At 49.5% G+C, this 19,274-nt stretch overlaps 1 protein-coding gene across 1 annotated transcript in view; it reads right to left on the bottom strand.

The window, feature by feature from the left end:
• The window catches only part of DNER (delta/notch-like EGF repeat containing), a 158,518-nt gene that overhangs the window by 8,344 nt on the left and 130,900 nt on the right, over positions 1–19,274 (bottom strand). Inside the window, exons 9-11 of the mRNA XM_012725210.1 lie at positions 15,561–15,674; positions 7,230–7,361; positions 5,963–6,137 (exon numbers count right to left, since the gene is read on the bottom strand). Coding sequence (XP_012580664.1) covers positions 5,963–6,137; positions 7,230–7,361; positions 15,561–15,674 — 421 coding nt within the window. The remainder of the gene's footprint in view (positions 1–5,962; positions 6,138–7,229; positions 7,362–15,560; positions 15,675–19,274) is intronic.

The following is a 19,274-nucleotide window of genomic DNA, read 5'->3' as shown; positions in this document are numbered from 1 at the left end:
GTCTTACTGTTCTAAGCTTCTTAAACCCATCTCATTCAATTTTTGCAGGCGCCAGGAGAGATACTATTTTCTCTTCCCACTTGACAGAGAACTTCTAGGAAACTGATGTCACTTGTGGGTAGGTGCATCAAATGCAAGCCACGGTCCAAGTTCTTGGCCTCTGCCCCTCACAGGACCGTGCTCATAACAGTGACCTTTGGAAGGAACAATTACAAGTAATTTTTATTTCCTCCTTTAAATTTCATAGTCTTTTCCAGCTGTTTTCCACAATAGGATGCTTGACTTTCATAATAATGAAAATAAAACATGGGTGTAAGTTATTAAAAATAAAAACATGGAAGAAATGTGGATCTTGGGATCACCCCAACCTCGCCTTCAATCCCAGCTGCAACATTTATTCAACCTCCGTGAGCCTTGTTTTCTTGATATGCAAGATGAAAATAGCAACATCTACCCCGTGAGCTTGCTGTGAGCGTGCAAGTTAGGGGAAAAAAAGTAAAGCAAATCTGCTGTCAGACTTGGGGAGGGTGACCCCTAGAAAGGGGCAGTTACAGTGGTGGAGGAGGGAAGGATAAAAAGGAAGAGAATGGTGTCGTCAGAGGCAGGTGCTCCAAGCTAAGGATCGCCCAGCATCCCGTGCCCCTCCGAAAGCATGCACTTGTATGAGAATGAAAGAAAACAGCAAATGGACCATCACCCCAGTCTGTCTGGGTTAACTGTGTCCGATTATGTCCTGTTTACAGCCTGTGCTCAGCAGTAGGGCTGGATCATATAACACGAGAGGAATGAAAGCTGTGAAACTCTTTCTCAAAAGAGCGTAGGTCAGATCAAAGGAAAGCTCAGCTCATTCAGAAACAAGAGGCCTTTCCTTTTCACACCGCACCTCCTCCTCCAGGCCATCGCCTCCACATTAGCTTCTGGGGCGGAGGCCAGTCTTCCCCTGAAATCTGAGGACCCTTCTCATCGTTCCATTTCAGGAGGGGGCTTTTCAATCTCTGAGTGCGCGCCCGCCGTCGTAGCTACACCCTCGGTGATTGTGGAGGCCCAGACCAGCTCTCCTTTACCGTGAAAGGTCACAACTTAACGAAGAGCACAAGTAGATTCCCAAACAAGGACCCAAGGGCGCAGATCTCTTTCCTAGGAGCCCAGGAGGAGAAGGACCCATGCACTGAGCCTGGATGCTTCCTGAGATGAATGAAGTGGCCACAGAGCTTGTGCCCAGAGCTCCTGACTCCTGCGCCTTTTACCAAGACCCTTGAAGTCTGGTTTTGCCATTTGAGTCCGCCTGTCTGAGCTCACAAAGCCCGGAGCACTGAGACTGACATTCAGTACATTCACTGCACGCTCTGAGCTAACTCACATCCAGGAAGCCAACGACATAAATCACCGCAAATGTGGTCATGATGGAAGGGAGAGGGTTTTTGGGCAACTCGAACCAAGTCCCAATCCTCGAGCCAGCCATTTCATTTGGCAATCCCGGGTGCACACAGACAGAGAACTCATTTTTCTGGCTGCACGAAAAGTGTGACTCGCTTGGTTTCCAAGGATTTCAACACCCAGAAAATTTAGTTGTAGGCTGCAGTCCAGCATTCCGAGTACGCTCCGACGCCCACCAGCACCAACATGAAGACAGCCAGGGCTGTTTCTGCCCTAGCACTGAGGACGGCTCAGGTCCGACAGCCACAGCGGGGCCGCAGAGCTCGGGCCCAGCTCTGCAGCTGACACATTCCTCCCTGTAAATGGCGACACGTTCATCGACTGTGCAAATGCAACAAGAGCAAAACTTGACAGTGAAATTCAACGGCCACGCTGGGTTATGAGCTCAGGGATGTGCTCCTTAGTCTGCTTGCGTTGCTCATCGTCTGCTCTATTTTCCTCAACTCTGCATTCCAGGCTCTTTGGATATGGAGGGGAATTTATCTCACAATTTCTCCCAAAATATCTCCTTCCTACACTCTCCTATCCCCTTTTTTCAAACTGTGAAATGCAGCCTGACTGCCATCTCAGCCTTTTCTGGTAGCTGTGACTGGCTGCTTTACACGTGACTCAGGTGAGCGGCCAGGCTGGGGCTGCATAGCTGCAACACTTGGTCTGTGAAGCAGCAAATGCTTCTGCAGCAGGTGGCGTCGCCTGGGCCAGGGGCACCCCCAGAGTCCCATCTCATGAATCATTTACCACACTGGCTGCAGCTCAGCTCAGAGAAGAAGCGCCCAGAATGCGCTGGAAAGGATGAGCTCATCAGCCCCTGCAGGTGCATAAGCAGGACGACGCCTGCAAACTGTTCAGAACAAATGCAGCGTGGAGGGATCGTTTGTGTTCCGTTTCGGCTCTGTTCGTTTGAGCTTTGTGTTTTCCAGAATGCCTTCGAAGGGCGCGTTTCAGCTGGTCCTAAAAGATCACCTTGAGAGTGGTAGAGGAACAAGGCCCAGAACAGGTGGTCGGGTGTGACGACTGACAGCAACAAGGGGACCCTCCATGGAGCACCCCACGACATGGCCCGGATGGCATCAGTTATGCCCACGACCAAGTTATCAAGGCCTGTGGCTCAAAGGCATGGGTTTCTGGCCAAGGATTCCAAACCAGGACTGCAGAACTCCCCAGCAGGCGGGCCAGAGGCAGGCAGAGGCTGCATTCCTAGAGTGCCTTGGATTTACTAAGGTGATTGGGGAGTAAACGGGACAAGTGAGTCACCCCTGCGCCCCCCGGTATTGGGAAAATTTTAAAGACAGAGTCCACATGTGAATGAGGGCTCATGAAAGCCTAAAACAATGCTAGCGACCAAAACCAAAATACTAACTGCAAAGCCCCCAATTAAGCGACTCCATGTTTGAGAACTTGCCCTGCTACTGTCTCATATGAGGATGTGCAGAGCGAAAACCCAGAAGTGGGTTATCTATTGATCAGAGGGCTGACTAAATTGCGGTGCATCCGAAGAGTAAAATGCCACATGGTGTTAAAATGAATGAGGTGACCTGCACCGGCCAAGATGGAGAAACGCTCGCGGGCTGCTAGTAAAACTAAGCAGCGCACAGGGCACCCTGCACAGAAGACACCCTGCCCCGGGGGAGCAAACGGAGCGTGGAAATGGCTGCCAGCTGACACCACTGGGGAGGGCGGGGAGGGAGGGCTTGAGTGGGGAGGAAGATTAATTTTTTATCCCATGAGGACAACAAGAAAACTCGAACCTATTTGTATAATAGAGTCTGACCATCTAACATAACCACTGGACAAATTCCTTCAGCTATTATTAAATTCCAGGCACTTTAAGGAGAGGCGAGAGCAGCCTGGCACAAGCCACTGTCATCGACAGGGGTGAGGCTTGGGGTGCTGAGCGGGAGGAGGCAGGGGCTGCTTCTCTGGGCTGCTTCCCTGTGATAGTCATCACCGGTAATATGCGACCACCGATTATTGACCAGAGGCTTTGACCCCATAGCCTAGTGGCATCGCTTCAGCGGCTGCACCAGAGGCTGGCCTGTGGAGGAGGCAGCCCGGCTGCCTGAGCTGCCGCGAAGCCTTCCAGCTCCGGCACAGACCACACACAGCACGGCCTTACGCAGGTGGTTTTAAAGCCTTGATTCCAGGAAGGCAGAATTTGTATTAAATTCTAAGAAAACACCTTTGTGTTCAGTTCCAAGGTGGTAGAAATGAGTGGCAAAAAAAAAAATATATATTACAGCCTCGACAGGGTGGTTTTAAGTTCCAATCTCAGGGCTTGTGTTGGCATCAGAGGACAGATGGAACACCAGAGCCACTGGATGGCACTTGGGGGCAGTTCCGGATCAATTTCCTTGATGGTTTTGATGAATCTGTGTGGTCTGGTAGGTTTCTGCTTCTCATAACTGACTGGGGCTGGATAGCAACTCTAAAGGAGCACATTTCTTAGAAATTTTCATGGTCGGGGTAAATACTGGACACAGGACGCAGCCACAGAACCACCAGCCTGGCACGGATTTGCCTGCTCCTTTCACGGAGGTTACAGAACCTCCGGCGGTGGCTGATACACTGCCCGGTGCAGGGCTCACCACAGCCCACACCGTGAGTCGGCTTAACGTGCGTCTATTCGAATACTGACCATGGTTATTAGGATGAATGGGAGGAGGGGGAATGAGAACCAATCGACAGGGTGCTGTGGCTGACAGAACAATGGCTCCCCAAAGACACACATGGCGCCCCCAGTACCTGTGGTGTGTTACCACACCTGAGAACCAGGACTGAGCAGACGTGAGAGGTTGTCCTGGATTGTCAAGTGGGCGAAGGGGGGCGGGAGAACTGGAGGAGACGTGAGGATGAGTCGGAGGCCAGAGTGAAGTGAGCACTGGCCCTGAGGACAGAGCCAGGACCCAGGGCCAGGCAGGCGGTGGCCTCAAGAAGGCGAGGCGGGAAGGATTTCTCCCCAGGAGCCTCCAGAAGGCAACAGCAACACCTCTGGCCTGCTGGCTAGGCCCGCCGACACCCGCTGCAGACCTCTGCCCTCCAGGAGTGTAAGATGATGTGATGTTTTCAACCATCACGTTCGCGATATTTCCACAGTTACAGAAACGAATGCAGGTGGTGAGGAAAGGCGCCTGAGAAGTGACATTGGAGAAGTAACCTGTGGAAATGGCTGCACTAAAATCAGAGGGAGGGGCGCTCCAGGCAGAACAGCACAGGCAGAGGTCGTGTGCAGGAACGAAGCCTGCCTGCTCGAGGAAGAAAACGTGGGGCTACGTGACTAAAGCAGAATGAACCAGAAAGGGAGGCAGGGAGGCAGCCTCTGCGGGAGGCTCAGGCAAACGCGGCACATGACTGTCGTGACAGCTTAGCAGGCTGGAGCCACGTGGGCCAGGCCCGGCCCTCCTCTCTCTGCACCAGAACTTCCCTGCAGGTATCAACCGGCCAGCCCTTGCACCATCGCAGGGTCCTCTTGTTTTCTGGCACTTCAGCAATGCACAAATGCTCAGGTTAGGGACCCCGAGGCATGGGTCCACAGCACACAGGCCTCTTCCATCTCCCTGCCCAGGGATAGGCTGGGCTCTGCACCACCCCGCCCCCCAGATCGCCTCCACATGAGACCCAGTTCTCCAGGCTGGCCATTGGCTCCAGGGACCTGTCCTTCCCTGCCTCGGAGCCGTGGTCCCCATTCTAACATTCGGGACGAGGTGGCACACCCAGGGGGCCTGGCAGGAACCTAAGCTGTGATGGCGTGCTTTTAATGCCTTGACCAACTGGAGAAGAGCAAATGAGATCAAAAAGAAAGGTGTATTCTGGGTGAACATGGAACAGCGAGCCCCAGGGTGGCCCACAGCACCCAGCCACCCAGGACATCTGTGCCCTGGACCATGCATCATCCAAAAGACCACTGCTGTGGTCAGTCCTCCCGGGAGGGGCTCAACACGAGGGAGCTATAGTAAACAAGCATTTCTCTAGTGCCTACTATATCGCAGAGACCTGCACATATTTGCCTCCTTATGTCTGCATAGTAATCTTGTCACCTCTGACAAGTGAAAAAGCTGAAGCTCTAACGGTGCATTTTTGTCCTCACACAGCAGGAATGTGAAGGGGCTGTAATATGGGGCTAGAATTGGCGGCTGAATTTTATCTTTATTTTATCTTTATTTTACTTCATCCTCATTTTTCCTATCTTATCATGACTGAAAGGAAATAAACTTCAGTTTTTTAAAATAGTTTTGACTTCACAAACTTGAGGGCCTCTTGTGAGTTCCCAACTTCTTACTCATCCTGTCTCATATATTTATCTTCACCATGAAGATTAAAATTATAAATATAGTAAAATTAAATTAAAGAAATAAAGTCTTAAGCAGATAGTACCACCGAGGTGCAAACATTGTTATTTCACAGAATGTCCAGATTTGGGAATGAAACTGATGTTTGTGGGTCAGGACTTTGAGACGCCCACAAACTGGGGCAGGAGCGCAGGGGCGTGCACTGGGCAGGAAGCTCGTTCTGCGGCAGGGTCTAGGGCTGAGTCTGCGGCCCCTGCCACCACCTGGCCCTCATGCCCACGCCGACTTCGGTGTGAACCTCCCACACCAAATCGCAGCCCTTAGCGTTCAGGCCACTGGACCCTTTCCTGTCTCCATCAGTGACGAAGCTCTTCTCAGCCATCTCCAGCAAGGACAGGTGAGCCGAAAGCCAGTCTGTTTAAAATATTTGGGAAAACTGAGGCTGAGTCCAGAAGATAATTCCTCATTCCCCTCTCAAGCTCGAAGCCCAGAGCACCAAGCTGAGCAGGTAAGAGTGGGCGGAGCAGAGAATGCACCTGTCACAGCCATGTGTGGTGAAGAAGGTGGCTCATACCTGCAGGTAAGGTCACCTGTGCTGATACACTGCACCTCAGACACACCATGGCCATGGGGCTACCAGCGAGTGTGGTGGGGAGGGGAAGACTGGCCAGCCCAGCAAGAGGCTGACAGACTGACTGACTGACAGACAGACAGATAGGGCGCAGGTTGCCTCCTTCCAGAGCCACACAGCAGCAGAGCGGCCTGCATCTGATGAAGAGCAGGGAGGGGTGTTGAGAGGGCCCAGGACAGAGCTCCGAGACCCAAGGGCCCTGCTAAATTGAGATGAGAAAACACCCGTCCACGAGGACTTCTCAGCATTTCCCAAACACTGCAAACCAGGTCCACCTCAGCGCTGGACTCGGCCTCAGTCCTAGCAGACCCAGAATTTCATGGCCACAGTTTGAAGCGGCAGACTGTCATCCCTCCTTGGAGACTGCCCGGCGTCCAGAGCGCCAAAGGCTGCCGGCCCCGCTCTGCCGCTCATCCTCACCCGGCTTCTTGCCTCACTGGAGAGGAAAGCCAGCCTTCGAAGACAGTGGAGGATGAACCGGCAGCACGAAGCCTGTGTGTGTGTGTGTGTGTGTGTGTGTTTCCCACAAAGACTTTTTTATAGGACTCCAGTGCCTCTGCCGCCACATTTGTGATTTCTGGACAACACCGGTGCATTCCCATCAAAGTAGAAACTCCAAGCTCAGACCCTGGAAGGAGTGGGCGTGGCCTCCGGCACCAGGCTAGGGCTGGAGTGGGCGTGGCCTCCGGCACCAGGCTCGGGCTGGAGTGGGCGTGGCCGGGGCGGGGCGTGGCCGGGGGCGGGGCTGAGGGGAAGGCTGAGCCTGGCCTGTGGCGCCCAGGGGTCCTGTGTGCCGGCCCCTCACAGTCAGTGACCCTGACCGAGCCGCCTGCCCTTGGGTGAAGCTGTGGGGTCAGTCCCGGCGCAGTACTCACGGATCTCGCAGTTGGCGCCCACCCAGCCGTGTGGGCAGTGGCAGGTGTATCCATTGGGCTGGTCCAGGCAGGTGCCGGCGTGGTGGCAGGGGCCGCTGTCACACTCGTTTATGTCGATGTCGCACTCTTCACCTGAGGAGAGAGGGGAACGTCGGTGAGACGAGGTCGAAACTCCAGTGGCACAGCAGAGGGCCGAGGCAGGCGAAGCGCTCCGGCGGCAGCGAGACCGCTGTTACCGCAAGCACAGAACTCGGGCGCTTTCCAGAAAGGAAAGGAGCTCTGACTTCGGGAAACGAAACCAGAAAACAAGTCAAAGACTAGTTTTGTAAAGCGCTGGTCAAAGACGCTCCCGTCGGCCCAGGGATGGTGAAGCCAACACCCGCCGGAATAAAACGTGCCAGGTTGAGCAGAAAAGCAAGCTCGGGTCCCTGATCTTACTACAGAAATCTAATTTATTTTGGCTTGACAAGTCTGCGAAATCCGATTTGTTGTTCTGAAACTCCTGAAAGCTGAAAACTCAGTTGGACTTTTTCTGTGGCAACTTTGAGCACGTGTCTGCTCCCTGATGACTTTCCTGGTAGAGTCCTGGGTGCGTGCGTGCTCGGCGGTCTCCTGTGTCCATGCTCGCCACCTTCCAAATCCTTTCGGAGAGGGGCTGAGTGCTCGGGAGAAAGGGTTGTGATTTCTGGGCTTGGCCTTGCTCTGACATAAGCTTCCCTGGGGTAGAGTGCTGGGAAGACCATCCCGTTATAAAACACGGCACGGAGAGCTTCTGATGCTCTCTAGACTCAGCATTTCACGGCATCCTTGCCTCCTGCAAAGAGCCTAAGCTTGCAGACCAGACTGTGGGCTTCGGACTGGGGTCCAAGCATTACAGAAACTAGCTATTTATAGAAAGTTCCAGAACAAAGCCATCCTCCTGAGATTCAAAGGTCACATCATGAATCAATACAAATGGAGTTTCTTAAAGCTGTTTCATCAAAGCTGACTAGAGGAGTCTGTTTCAAATAGAGGCTCTCTCTTTTAAAAAGAGCATTTTAAAATGTGCCTCCCCTGGCTTAGATAAATATAAAAAGAGATTTTAAAAAATTCCTACCATTGCTATAGTCAAACACTAAAGCAAACGAGCAAAATCAAATCTTTTTGTCCATTTTCAAACAGCAGTGTTTCAGTACGCACGTGAATAACTACTTCCAGGTTGAGTTAATTAGTAGTAAAGTGCCTTTTTATCTGCTATTGGTTTGCTTCATGTTTATAAAACCACCATATGTCACTCACAGACCATGATGGAGGAGGAATCTCTCACTAAAATAGTTCACATCTGTTTCATTTCACACTTTTTGTACCTGGCATCTATTTTGTTTTAAAAGTGAAATCTGTGGAATGAAACATTTACTACTTCTAGGTCCTCCTAGGTTGATTACTAATTCACTAGTGTCTAAATGAATTTGTTTCCTGCAGTAAATATAGTCATTTATGTCAATAGGAAAGACATGAAATTGATTGCCACTGACTAACCTATTTCAAAGGTTGTCTGTCTATTAATGGGGTAATCACTCTGAGTGGAGAAAGGTCACAGACTAAACTATTACGAATGGCACTACATGGGAGACCAGTTGGAGAGACATAAACAAGAGCGTGCCGAGAAATGCTAAGAGGATGAAAGAAAAGGCCTTGGCAAACACATGCATCCGTGCTACTTTCCACCCATTTCAGAAGACAAACTTAATGGAAGTATTTACAAAGCAATCGCTTTCTTTGGCTGGCAATCTGAACCCTGCAAATCTTGAAATAAGATACTCCTTTGCAGCCACACCTAGGGGAATAGCCTGGCTTCTCCCAACCGGGATGAGGAGAGGCTACCCAAAATCCTAGAGGATCAAGGTCATTACCCAGCCCTCCTCATTACCTGAACTTGGGCAGTCCCCGAGCCCTCTCCAGGCTGTGTAGTCTTGCTCTGGCTCAGAGCTTTCCCAGGGAGGTAAATACCAAAGCCAGGGTCCACAGGTGCCCTGATGTGTACACTGGTTCTGGGGTCTCTACGGAGCTCTAATAGAGTTGGGGGAAGCCCAGGACCCCCAGATGTATCTGATATTGGGTCCACCAACTTGGAAGGGTTTGGTAGGAATAGAAAGCAATAGGAGAACATATGAACTACATCTGTAGACATAGGTTGAATATCAAAGGCCCGGGATCTGAAGGACTAGAGTCCAGATGGCATCCTAACCCAATCTCAAGCTAAATTCCAATACCAGAATACTCCATGCCATTCAGGGACCCAGTTACCTGGCAGTGGCTTCTGCAGTTGGTGTGGCATTAGAGAACCCTTGTGTGACTCCTGGTGCTCGGATTACTCTAGATTTACTCTACTGGCCCATTTTATAAGTTGACCTTCCTGTCCTTCTACTTGAATCAGTTATGGTCCAACTGGCTCTCAGTTTGAGCCTTCACTGGGTCCCATGTTGGTGGTGCGGAGATGGGGTGATTCTAAGGTCAGGGCCCATCAGTCCAAAGAACTCCAAAGATGACGCTTATTCTCTGCTTTACACTGATCAGTCTTTTGTCCATCAATCTTAGGCAAAATGTTTGAAGATTTAAATATGAATTCTGGAATGTAAGTTTGGTTTCCTTTATGTTTTCCCACATTAAGACTACTGATATTGAGCCTCCCTGGTGGCACAAGGGGTGAAGTCTCAGCACTATATGAAGCTATCAGCAGCTACTGTAGCACAAGTTTGATCCCCACCCAGAAAGTGACCCACAGGATGCCCACTGCTCCCCTCAGCAGTGGATTTCAGTCAGTCCGACTGTTCTGCTCCCCACTCTGGTCAATCCTCACACTCCCCGTATCCTCCCCCCCCCACCACACACAACTCTGGCCTATATCCCGTATCCTCCCCCCCACCACACACTACTCTGGCCTATACCCCAGCTTTTGTATGCATAAATAAATAAGTCTTTTTTAAAAAAGAGTATTAAGGTTTTTCATACACATTTCAACACCCCGTTTGCAATCAATATGCATTCTAGCTAATTTCAGTACAGAGGCTCTTAGTATATTATATCGTATTTCCTTATTTGTGGTTGACTTAATAAATCATTATGCTTTTGCTGACTTTTCATTGACTTGCTTACTTTCTTTTATTGGAGTTTGAGAAAAATCAATTACTTTTAAATCACTGTTGTGCTTGAATAACATTTGTGAAGAGAATACAAAATGAAATTTCTACTTGACTGCGGTTGAAAATATGAGTCTGAACTTCATATCTTTTACAATTTCTTTTCAATATCCTACTTTCTTAGAAAAAATGCACTGTATTTGGCAGTACTTATGCAAATATACACATTTACTCTTAAATTCTATATGATTTCCTCCGATAAATTAAAATGAGAAAAGGCAAAAACTAGGGACTCTCCCTGGTGGCACAGCAGGTTAAAGCACAACACTATGAAGCTGACCACAGCCACTGCAGCAGGAGTTCGATCCCCGGCCAGGGGGTGATCCACATGGTGCAGCTGACCTCCCCTGTCTCACCCGCTGCTCCCCTCAGTACTTCATCGATCTGCCTGTTCTGCTCCCTGCTCTGTCTCTGGTGAATCCTTCACCATCCCTGCCTTTCTGGCCTGTACCCCAGCTCTGCATGCATATATAAATAAATATTAAAAAAAAAAAAAAGAGGTAAAAACTCATTGAATTTCAGCGCTATTGGTAAATTCTTGAGTTAATAGAGCTCACACTGACTGAAATCAAGGAAAATCATTATAACCACAATGAAATATACACCACTATGTGCCAGGTTTTTGGGATGGCCTTTTACCTATAACTCCTTCATGCTTCATGAGTATTTGATGCCAAATGAAATAAATCCAAAAAATTACTTGGAATTTCTTCTAAGGGAATAGTAGAAAGACATGAGTAATCTGTCTCACTTCCTCACTGTAAATAATTAGACAACTGGAAAAAACACAGATTTTAAAGAACACCAGTACTGGTTTTCTGCTTCCAGGCGATCTGGGATTCAATGATGTCACTGGATTGAGAGAAGAGAGGTTAGTGGCTATCAAGGTAACTATAACTTACAGGGCTGGCTACCATCAAAGACACAGCTTTGCAGGGAAATCCCACCAGAAATATACCGCATCCCTGGAATTTGATGCTCAACATGTGTTTGCTGAAAACTGTATGTGCCTGGCAAAAAGAGGAAAGAGGCTCAGCTCCCAAAGCTCACAGTCTGGCAAGTATTTAATCTCTCACAAGTCAGGGCTAAACTACTTCACTGCTCACCTTGCTTACTCAGTGAGGCAACAGTCATGTTTTAACAATCGGTCTACATGTCCATGGAAGAAAGGATGGTAGAGCTGATCCAGCCTTTAACACGCAACCCCCTACCCATATAAAAACAAACCAGTTCTTTGAAAAGAAAAACAACAAAGTCCACTCGACAGCATAATTCACAAAGACCAAGATCCCTCCCAGATGACTGTTTGACATGCAAAGAAGCAGGAAATGTGATCCATAACCAGAAGGAAAAACAGTCAAAATACACAGATGCAGAAATAACAAATGATGGCTAGTAGGGAATTTGCTGAAATTGTGGAAGAAAAGATGAAAAAAGAGGCTAGAAATGGAAGTCAGAAAAAAGAACAGAGTACAAAAAACACTTAATTGTTACTTTATCTTTTTGATATTTAATTTCTTGCTGTGTATATATTGACATCAGGTGTGGGCTCCACAGAATTCCCACCACCGAGTCACCCTGCACCATCACCTTGGTCCCTTGAGCTCCTCCTGACCCTCATTTTGTAACCTCTCCTACCCCCCCACCCCGAAGAATGTCTCTGATGTATAGTTGTCTGGTTGTTTTTATTTAGTTTTGTTGTCATTTTTTTTAATTGTTATTATTTTTCCCCTATCCCTTATTGGGTTTCCCTATATTCCTCCTGTAAGTGAAACCATCTGACGTTTTTCTTTTTCTTTCTCACTTACTTCACTGAACATAATCTCTTCTAACTCCATGTATGTTGCCACAAATGGCATTAGATTATTTTTCTTTTGCTAAATAGTATTCATTTGTGTATATGTACCCCATCTTTCTGATCCGCTCATCTATTTTTGGGCATTTGGGCTCTGTCCAAGTCTTACATATCATAAATAGTCCTGCAATAAGCACAGGGGTGCAGGTGTCCTTTTGCATTCGGGTTTTTGTGTCCTTTGGGTAGATCGCTAGGAGTGGAATTGCTGGAAAGCTCCTCAGATTACTAAAAATGTAGCTGCCATTTGAAACACTGAATTTTTAAACAATAGATTAAACTCTGTAGAGCAAAAGACATTTAACAAGTAAAGATCTCAAACTGGGCAGTAACCATGTGAAAGATGCTCAACACCAAAGAAATGCAAATTTAAATCTCAGAGAGTTTAAAATGTTTATGGCATTTGCCTATGAAAATGTGTTGGGACAGCTCAAGAAAAACAAAGTAAACCATCCAGTCAAATAATAGGCACAAGAGCCAAACAGACACTTTCAAAGATGAAATGCTGATGGCCAAGAGGTACATGAAAAAATGTGGAACATAACTTACAGTCAGGGAAACACAAATCAAAACCACAATGCGGTATCACCTCACACCTGTAAGGATGGCCCACATTTAAAAAATTGGCAACAACAAATGCTAGCAAGGATATGGCGAGAAAGGAACTCTTTTACGCTGGTAATGGGAATCAAATTGATCCAACCACTTTGGACAGCTTCATGGAAGGCCCTCAAATTACTACCCTATGACCCAGCAATTACACTCCTAGGAATCTACTAATTTGAAAGGAAAACCTGTATTCCCTTATTCACAATAGCTAAGAGATGGAAACAAACCTAAACTCCCCAAAACAGATGACTGGATCAAGAAGATGTGGGACATACACACAATGGAATATTACTCGGTGAGCAAAAAGATAAACTCATGCCATCTGTAGCAATATGGATGAGTTAGAAGGGATTGTGCTTAATGAAATAAGTCAGAAGGAAAAAGAAAAATATTGGATGGTTTCACTTATAGGAGAAATATACAGGGCAACCAAACTAGGGATCAGAAGAAAAAACAGAAAGACAAAACTAGCAGGCAAATTATAAGTTTGAGATACAGAGCAGGGGAAGGGAAGAGAGAGGGATCGAAACAGGAGGGAAGAGCACAGCAACTATGATGGTGGTTCATGGGTGCTGTGGTGGTGGGAGTTTTATGGGAATTGCACATAAAGGGAGATACCAACTATTGTACAAAAGTGAACACTTATGTAAAAATAAATGAATAAGTTTTGAAAAAAGTAAATGAGTTGGAAATTGAGGAATACTGTCAAATCAAAGACAAATATTGAAAAGTAGCTGAGTCAGAAAATCGAGCATGGCCTCACATTCCTGAGCCTTTGACAATGCATGTTGACTGTGTGCTCCATAGGAGAGGAAAGGTTTACTGGGGTCTATTAAATCGCTATTCACACGCTCCTCAGTGTCAGTAGGCTGCACAGACTCTTTGTCTTCCTTGCTGGAGTACACTAACCTCAAGTGCAGCCTATGGTCTCAGATAGGAAAGAACTCAAGCCACTCCTAGAGAAACAAAGCAAATCCTAAAGTTGCATTAGGGTCTCCTGACTTTCTATGTAGCTGTCCTGAGCCAGATAATTCTAGGGAAGGGAGGGAGGGAAAATGACCAAGGCTCAAAGATAAGAACAGGCCCTGAATGAGCTAAAAGCTGAAAAATGGGTGGGACGTAGGCCAGGTCCTTGAGGAAGGAGCTCAGAGAGGCTCCCAGACACGGAGGGGGAGACTCTGCGGGGCCAGACGGGCAGAGTATTGCAGCCTGAGCTCAGCATGGCAGGAGTGTTCCATTCCCTACATGCCATGTCCCAGAGTCAGCCTCGGGCCTGAGAGAAGTGTCCTGACCCAAAGGAGAGCGCCAGACTCTCAGGTCAATGTGGCGCTGCGATGAACACCACAGGGCACTCATCTCCTCAATTTACTCCACTCGGTCAGTTCTGGAGGAAGGCTCGCTACACCTCAGGCTAGGCGAAGGCGTCCAAGGTGAGAGCTGTTATTCTCACACGTGAGCCATTACTGTCGTCAGCCTCTCCACGGAATACTAGTTCTCGGGAGACAAGCGGGTCCTTTTTATAGGAAACCAAAAAGTCCTGTGATCAAATATATCTGGAAAATGAACCGGTGAGATGGTGTGCTGTGAGGCGTCTCAGCGTGCACGCGACGTCTCATGGACTCCCCACGGTCCACGAAGGAGGAAGGATGCTCCTTCCGCAGCAGCTGAGGGAACAGCGCTCTGTAACGTACCGACTGCACGGCCCTCCGAGGAACCTTGGGCACCAGAGGATGCTGTCTGAGAGACTTCCAGGGCTGAGTGGGAAGAGACAGGTGCTTCCAGAGACCCAGTTAGTGTAAAGCCTGAACTACGTCAGCAGAAATCTACTGTCAATTAGACTGCAGTGGGGACCGTGAGGAAACGCGGGGGCTGGCGAGCAGCCTCCCTGGTGACACAGGGGTTAAAGCCCAGCACTATGGGCTGGCTGCAGCCCCTACAGCACCAAGGAGGGACCCACAGGGTGCAGCAGACCCCTCCTGTCTCCCCGCTGCTCTCCTCAGCAGTGGATCCACCAGTTCTGCCCCCCACTCTGTCTCCGGCGATGCTGCTCACCTCCTTGCACCTCTGGAAACCGGGGGACTTGTCGGCTGGAGGCACAGGCAGGGAGGGACCCGGGGACAGGGAGGCAGGAGACAGAGGGAGGTCTCGACAGAGAAGAGCTTATGTGGAGTGATCAGGAAGAAAGAAGGATCCAGTACAGACTGGAAGGCTGGCTGGGGCTTGACCATGGAGAAAGGAGCTCTCATCTTTTTCTTAGAGGCAGTGGAATGATAACAGGCGATTTTAAATAGAATGTGACATGGTTACCTTTCCCTTTACAAGGTGCCTTCCCCACCCGTCCCCTGAGCCTGGAGTCTGTTCTACCTCACGCAGCCTCCCTCCGCTTTTCAAATTCCAGTCACTTTAAGTCTTCCAGTAAAACTCAGCATACTCGCTGAAAGCAGTTGCTACCATCAAGCACCGTCCTGGTGCTTCCTCCCTTCCAGGCTTCGCAGACAGCTGGCAGGTCCCTGTACCCAATGCCGGTTTCAGAAGGGCCTCGTTTAATGAATCACCAACAACCCATTGTTTTAACAGAAACCTGCGGCCAAGCAAATGGCCGCCTGACCCCTCCCTGCCTGGCATAACGTCAGACACAGAGGGGTTTTGTTTGTTTGTTCACAGCTGCCAGCTCAGTCCCAGGCCACTTGCCTGTGAAGCCCGGGGCGCAGACACACGTGCTGTTGAGGCCTTCGCTGTCGCAGCTGCCTCCGTTCAGACAGCTGACGTTGGCGCAGGGGTCCTTGTAGGATTCACAGTGGATTCCTGCGGAGAAACAGACGCAGAGGAGGTGAGGATGGGGGGCTCCCCAGGGGAGGCCCCCGTGGGCTGTGTGGACGATGGGGACTCCGGGGTGGGGGTGGTGAGGTCACATGCATCTGATGGAAGCCTGCGCCTCGGAAACACGCGCAGTGTTGCAAGCCAATGTTTCCTCAAGAACAAATAATACGACTTTGAAAAAATAAGTAAAATTGAAAGTTTTCATATATATCAGTCAGTCTTTTGACAGAAATAGGACCTCGAGGAGTTTCTGCTGTCACTAAATTCGCCTGTTTCTAATGGGTGCTGTGAAAGGAGACAGTGTTATGTCTATTAAGTTTCTACCACTGGAGGGAAGGAAGGGAGGAGGGAAGGAGGGAGAAAGGGAGGGAGGAGGGAGAGAAAGGGGGAAATGCCAGTTCCAAGGCCTCTGAAAGCGAAGGGTTGGCCGGCCGGGGCCGAGGAAGGCAGGTCCCGAGGACTGTGGTGTGTGTGTGTGTGTGTGTGTGTGTGTGCAGTGTGTACACAAGTGTGTCTGCTCTGGACTCCAGTTGTTGAGGACACACCTGAGGTGAAGCAGCACACTCAGTCCCCTCGTGGGTCCCACCACAAGGTGGCTAATCCAGTGCTCTCTGACCTCAGACCCCCAAGCTGGGGCTGAGACCTTAAATCTCCGAAAGAAAATGTATCAGTGACAAGTGTTTTCTATATCGTCTCCGTGAGAAGCAGAAAACAACCCGGCTACGTAAAACACCGAATAACTGATGACAGAGCCCTGAGTCTGCAGAGCCCCGACTTCCTGGGAGCCTGCCTGAGAGGGGCTGGGGCCTCGGTCTCAAGCCCAGGACTCGCCCACCCCGACTCTCTTGTGTGCTCAGCTCCACGCCCTCGTCCATGCTGAGGGCCTCACTGGTCCTCACAGACACGCCACGAGACGCACACCCCATTCCACAGACAAGACACCGAGGACAGAATCCAGTCATGGACGGCTGGAGTTGGAAAGCACCAAAATCCGAACGAGTCTTTTGCTGGAGCCAGACTCGCCATGGAAATTTATAGACTGTCGAGCAGCTTAGCTCTTGTTTGACAAAACGAGGCACTTAAAAAATCTTTATAGCAATATAGCTTCCCAGTGGTGTAGAAGTAAAAAGCCTGTGTGTGCAAATGCTTGTGAAATGGGCCTGAGAGGGGCATGGATGACTGGGGTGTTTTACAAGGATTGTGTATTATTTTACACTTCCAAAAAACAATTAAAAATCCACTGCAATTTCCAAAGTGAGATTTCTGCTGTTGTTCCCCTGGGGAGTCAAGATGGATGAAGGGATTCACCTCTCCAGCACTGGCCCTGCCCTTTGGAGAGGGAGATAAATCACACTGGAGTCTGCACAAGAATGTATAGGGTGGCATGCTCGTCCCCTCCCGGCAGCCTCCAGAAAAGTCAGCATCCAGCCAACACTGAGCGACTGGCTGTGCGGATCTGCTCTCACTGTGAGGCTTAGTTCTATAGGGAGCAAAGGGCCGTCACACCCAGTGACTCATCATTTATTCACTGGAATTAGTCTTGCTGGGATTCTCCTCTTGTTTCTTTCCGATGCCTTGAGATGTGGGCTCAAGATGGAGGGGAAAAGTGTGAGAGAAAACAGAAACAACACTGCCTATCTGTGTCCCATAATGACTCCCCCGAGCCTGGTGAGGCGTGTCAGAGGGATGGTTTAATCCTGTTCATGCTCTGTTCCTCATACCCAACCCGGGCGTGTTTCTGAAGCGCCCTTCAGACACGTCCCTTCTTCCTGGAGCTTCCACCCCGGCGCCACGCCCTCCTGCCTGGTAGGGTGCAGCCAGGGACAGTGCCAGGTGCCAGGGGCAGTGAACGAGTCTCCCCGATGTGCAACATCCTTCGCAACCCAGGGTACGAAGCTCAAACTAATTTAAAGATTGGCACAAACCTGGTAATTCTTCGCATGGGTGTGTTTGCCTTCCAAATTAAAATAAAGAAATAAATAAAAAGTAGTCACGTATTTCCAAGTCCCCAAGGCATTAATCAATGGGAACCAGGTGACAAAAAAAAAGATTTTCCACTGTTATGGAAGATAAAAGCACAACCAAAGATCAAACATGTCTGGACTCTCTCTAGATTTCTGTTAGAGCAAAGGGAAGAGCTGGATGATCCTTGCTGGGTTCTTGGGGACACATCAGCTAGCCCGGCCTGCGGAATGGTGACAGATGACCACATTAACACTGATTACCACATTCCCCAAGTCTGGCTGTGAAGCAAGTTCTAGGCTAAATATTTAAACATCTTAACCTTAAAAGTCTTCCATGAGAGTTGATGAAAACACCCAAGATAACAAGCCATTTCTAACTTGGGGCTGATTTCCTTTCTTGGCAATCATCTTATCCCTGGTTATTTTTCTCTTTTCCAAAGATAAGACTGTCGGCTTCACGCGACTGTTGAGAGTGTTCTGGCAGCCAGACTGGACCCAAGTTGAGCTCCGCGTACGCGTGACGTGACATGTGATGTCCCTGGAGCCGTCTCGGGTCCCCAGAGAACGCGGCGAGCACATTCCCACACGCTGAGCCTTGCAAGTCCCACTTACAAGTATTTCTGATGTTGCTCCACTTGTCGGTGTGAGCTGAACAGGACGCACGCAGCTCCTCAACTACAGACTGTAACAGGCCACAGGGGCCGGGCTGACGTGCCCAGGAAAACACCACTAGACCTGCCCCTCAAGAGAAGGGCTGTGGTGACAGTCACGGAGCTACCGTGGTCGAAGAACTACAAGCTCACACCTGGGGTGGGGGGCTCAAACAGTGTCCAAAAATGAAGAGCGACGTAACAAAATAAATCGCTAAAAAAAAAAAAAACACCACCATGCTCCCTGCCCCCAGGCCCTGGGCCCTGCCTTCCTGCCTTGGCCCCTGCCAGGACCCGGCCTTAACACAACACGAGGAGGGCATCCCTTGCCCCCCACACGACCACCTGCCTTCACGCTCTGCCCCAAGCCGTCTCCACCAGGCACTCCGACGTCCATGCCCAGCTCCGACGTCCTCTCTCCTGAATGAAGACTCTCCCCATGGGGCAAGTTCTTCCCCACGGTGGGCTGAGAGCTCTCTGAGACGCCTGCCAACATCACGGAGGTCACTGTGGGAGGCCGCCACTCGCGGGCTCCTGTCTGACGCCCCCAGCCTGGGAGACGTGTTGCGAGTGGAATGCCCCAGCGCCCCTTCTTCTTCGGGAGGTGATGCCATGCGCGTTGGCTGGCACACAGGTGGCTGCCAGAGGACGAGCAGCCGGCCAAGTTCACTCCACAAACACCCTGTTTTGTCGGGAAAACCAGGTCCGTGTTCAAACCAAGTCTGGAACGACGCAAGCATCACCCACTAGCGGGGGACCTGGCGTGCACTGTTACGAAACCGATGTTTAGTCTCAGGCAAAAATAAACTGTAATTCAGTCAAAACTCATAAAAATTCATACTTTTCATATTAAGGGATAGAGAGGAAATGTTTCTGAAAGGCTGTCCATTCCAGCAGGGCTCTTTATAGAAGCTACTTTTAGCATTAAAAATGAGCAAAATTCACCATAAACCAGAGACATTTTGCGGGGG

The sequence above is a fragment of the Condylura cristata genome, unplaced genomic scaffold, assembly GCF_000260355.1.
Source record: "Condylura cristata isolate star-nosed mole 26May11 unplaced genomic scaffold, ConCri1.0 scaffold00002, whole genome shotgun sequence".
Lineage (NCBI taxonomy): Eukaryota > Metazoa > Chordata > Mammalia > Eulipotyphla > Talpidae > Condylura > Condylura cristata.
This window is presented reverse-complemented; position numbering and strand designations above follow the sequence as displayed.